Source organism: Selaginella moellendorffii, unplaced genomic scaffold (genome assembly GCF_000143415.4).
Source record: "Selaginella moellendorffii unplaced genomic scaffold, v1.0 SELMOscaffold_8, whole genome shotgun sequence".
In the NCBI taxonomy this organism is placed as follows: Eukaryota; Viridiplantae; Streptophyta; class Lycopodiopsida; order Selaginellales; family Selaginellaceae; genus Selaginella; species Selaginella moellendorffii.
Genome location: NW_003314269.1, coordinates 118793 through 122389, shown reverse-complemented (window position 1 = coordinate 122389; position 3597 = coordinate 118793). Strand labels below are relative to the sequence as shown.

Here is a 3597-nt window from a genome sequence, read left to right as displayed (position 1 = left end):
GGCAATGCCATTCCTGTGTGGCTCCGTAAAGACTCATCAGACTCGCCGCTGCCGACCCTGTGCTGATCCCGCAGCCCCAAAACCCGCAGCTGCGAAGAAACTACGGCTGGTGTTGCTACTTTCCACCCACTATTCACAATGCTTGCAGGACAGCTAGGCTAGTTGAAAATGCCATGGTTGACTTCAATGTTCGAGTACCTTACAGAGCATCACCGAAGGCACAACACGGCGTTAGACGAGACGAGCACCAGATAGATTGACAAGTAGCCTTTTTGTTCCGCGCGCAATAGCGTTGCGCTATACCCAAGCACTCATCATGGATCTGGATTACGACGAGTACACCTGCAAAGTCGTCAGGATATCGAGCTCTCGGACTTTGTCACAAAAGAAGACCACCGGCTAATTGCGCTACAGATCACGACCCAGGCACAAAGGCGAACAGTGTCTACTACAATGCAAAACACTTGAAGCCATATGGAAGGAATGAAAGCAGGCGCACGCCACGCGTTGCGCAAAGCCACAAACACTATCAAAGCAAATAAATCTGTGAAATGAAATCCACATAGAGATGAATCCCTCTGGTACCGCAGCGTCGCCATAGCCATCATCTCTCATTCTCTATCAAAGTATTTCGAGATAGAATTAATAACCCTCGCGGCTATGGTGTCACTAGGAAATATTTCCACCCCAGCCACGATCTTTCCCACTTGCTACGCTGCTGCTGCTGCCAGATCGAGCAAACACCAATGCCGAGCTTCCATCGCCGCGAGGGATGAACTGCTAGGGCTCATCTCCGACGATGAGAGAGGGCTGAGAAGCCAGAAGGACAAGAGGAGAAAAGAGAGGATTCTTCGCGCATTCGAGGCGCTTGCTGCCGAGTCGGCGAGCTCGGATGGAATCACCACCGATTCGCGCCTCTCAGGGACGTGGAGGATGCTGTGGACGACCGAGAAGGAGCAGCTCTTCATCGTGGACAAGGCGCCTCTATTTGGCACTCGCGCTGGCGACATTCTCCAGGTGAAAGAAGAATAAAGACCACAGGAATGAAATCTAGGCTCTTGTTCTATGCAGGTGATCGATGTGGGCGAGAATCGATTAAACAATGTCATCACATTTCCACCCTCTGGAGCGTTCGTGGTGGCGTCCACGATGGAGGTTGTCTCGGACAAGAGAGTGGAATTCCAGTTAAGATATACTCCAGTGGTGATTTCCTTTGATATGTTTTTTCCGGCAAAAGGTTTACTGGCGCGCTTCTTCGAAGTGATACCTGGAGTTTCCCAGTCCCTCCCTTCGGTAAAGGCTGGTAAGTTTCTACAGATTTTACCAGTACAAATAATTGCAGCGATCTGTTAGGTTTGAATCCGTATACCTGGACGAGCATATTCGGCTGGCCAAGGATATTCGAGGAGACTTTCTCGTGGTGGAGAGGGCGCCATATGATTGGATTGACGAAGCGGACTTTTGGAGCTTGAGATAAAATCACAGATATACTCGTCACGAAAGTCCTGCTTATGGGTGGCCCAAAAGTTTGGTGTGATTTGTAGAGTATTTAAAGGCATGAATGTCCCTCAGATTGATAACTCACACTATCCAAGCAGATTAAATCGAAGAAATGGCAAAATCAAACATTGTGTTTATTGTCCCACTTGCATGCCTCCTCCTTGCGAGTGTTCTTCATGTTTCAGCTGATGTTAGTGGAGACCTCTCTGGTATGCCATAACTTGGTCTAAAGTTCTGTTTGTTAACTCTTAAATCGTTTTTGCAAGGCACTATGAGGTCTCTAAAGGAGGTACTTCCCACAAATGAAACTTCATCAGCATCAGACATTGGTGTCCCACTGGATGTAGTTGACAAAGTACTTACACTAGTCACTGAACTTATAGCCAGTCTAAAGGACCTCGTCCTCAAAGTTCCTTTGCTATGTGTCATCCTTTATCCAGTGATTATCATCCTTGAGATCATTGTGATCTACATCCCTGGTGGCTTCCCTTGCCCAATTATCATTGGCATCATCTGCAAGTATCTGGGCAATGCCATTCCTGTGTGGACTCCAATCAAGTTCATCAAAGTTGATCTAACTGTTATTGTGAGCCTCACCACAACTATCAAGCTTCTGCAGAGTGTGATTATCCTTGTTACTCCAAACAGTTGCATTTTCCTTGTGCTGAGTGCACTGGTTAATATCCTTCAGTCGGTGCTGGCATTACTCTATTAAGCTCTGATAAAATGCACAATGGTTAAAATAACAACCAAATAAATCTTTAATTGACTGAGTGTCTGAGTGTTTTAAACTGGAAATTACAACTGGGAAACAAGGGTGAATGTTATAACTCAGCACAACGATAAAGAACTTTAGCTTTACATAAAATATATTACATCTCCTCACCCAACCATGAGATTGGACGGTGGATTGGACAGTGTCCAGTGTTCACCCGTTCCAAATGATAAGTCCATACCTTTGAGGTAACCTTTTGACCCACATTAACTATGTGATCTTGCCAAATTTTCTTGACATCTACACATGCTAGCTATAGATAGATTTAGTTCTGCCAGCCTTTAGCTAGCCCCTTGCAGCTGCTACAGCAACTTAGTCCACTTGTACCTGTCTAGGAAGCATAGACATGCCCTAGAATTTTCACTTTGTAAATACCTAAGTGTGACATCATCAATTCTGAAGTTCACTTTCTTGTCACACACAAATAACTAGAACGATTACTAGGTTTGAATCCTATACCTGGATGAGCATTCTTCTATTTTGAGAAGCATAGATTGAGATTATATAAGATAAAATGAAATATTCAAGATATACTCATTGCAAAAGTCCTCATTGCTTTACAGGTGGCTTAAAAACATGGATGTCCCTCAAATTAATAACTCACACTATCCAAGCAATATTAGAAAATTAACACCCAACTCCCATGAGGGGATGTTGAATTTGTAAACATATTCTGTGGAGGCTAGGTTTGAGTCTTAACTCCCTAGTATCTAGAGTGAGGTGAGGTGAGAGGTATAAAGGCATTTATATTTTGTTGTCATGGGCTTCTAGCTAGAAAGGGTGATTTAGGTGCATTGCTAAATGTGGTGATGCCCCTGGGGCTATGGTCAACAAGTCATAAGATTAATTAAGTTTGATTGATATGGGTATTGAACTTCTTCTATAAATGGTAGAGTTGTAAGGAATAAACCCCTTGAGATGTCACAGGCTAAGGGAATGAGTCCGAATACTAATACAGATCAAGGGTTATAGGGGGTTCCAAAAGTATAGTAAGGTGAGCAAAGCTAAAAACCTAGTCTTGAAAGAACTCTTCAATGGTGCTTTTGGAATGTGTTGAGGTTAGGATTGAGGGTTGGTAGCCTTGGGCAGGAGTGAGTATAGGCTTAAGGGGTGCTAGAGAGGCCCTTCAAAGACATGCTTAAAAATAACTCCCATTTTTAAAAGAGAAACCAATTATGATGCTCTTAACCTAAGTGAAGTAGTGCTCTATTTGTCCTTCTTCTTAAAAGGTTAGGCTTTCCTTTTAGGACAAAGGTTGCATTCATTGTTTCTACAATTAGAATGAAGTGTGTAATCTTCAACAATTGATCCACAACCACTAT

The 3597-nt window shown here is 43.7% G+C and overlaps 1 protein-coding gene across 1 annotated transcript; it reads left to right on the top strand.

Moving 5' to 3' along the window:
• The first annotated feature begins 589 nt into the window (after positions 1 to 589).
• LOC9636115 (probable plastid-lipid-associated protein 11, chloroplastic) lies at positions 590 to 1635 on the top strand. Its single transcript, XM_002967134.2, has 4 exons — positions 590 to 1017; positions 1072 to 1184; positions 1238 to 1303; positions 1354 to 1635. The coding sequence occupies exons 1-4, from the start codon at positions 661 to 663 to the stop codon at positions 1475 to 1477; spliced, it is 660 nt and encodes a 219-aa protein (XP_002967180.2). The 5' UTR covers positions 590 to 660; the 3' UTR covers positions 1478 to 1635.
• Positions 1636 to 3597: the final 1962 nt, after the last annotated feature.

Bases quoted from the DNA above. Each gene is read 5' to 3' on its own strand.
- LOC9636115 (XM_002967134.2), top strand. From the start codon at position 661: ATGGTGTCACTAGGAAATATTTCCACCCCAGCCACGATCTTTCCCACT. The intron at 1,018-1,071 runs GTGAAAGAAGAA...TGTTCTATGCAG, and splicing joins GCGCTGGCGACATTCTCCAG to GTGATCGATGTGGGCGAGAA. The intron at 1,304-1,353 runs GTAAGTTTCTAC...GCGATCTGTTAG, and splicing joins CCTCCCTTCGGTAAAGGCTG to GTTTGAATCCGTATACCTGG.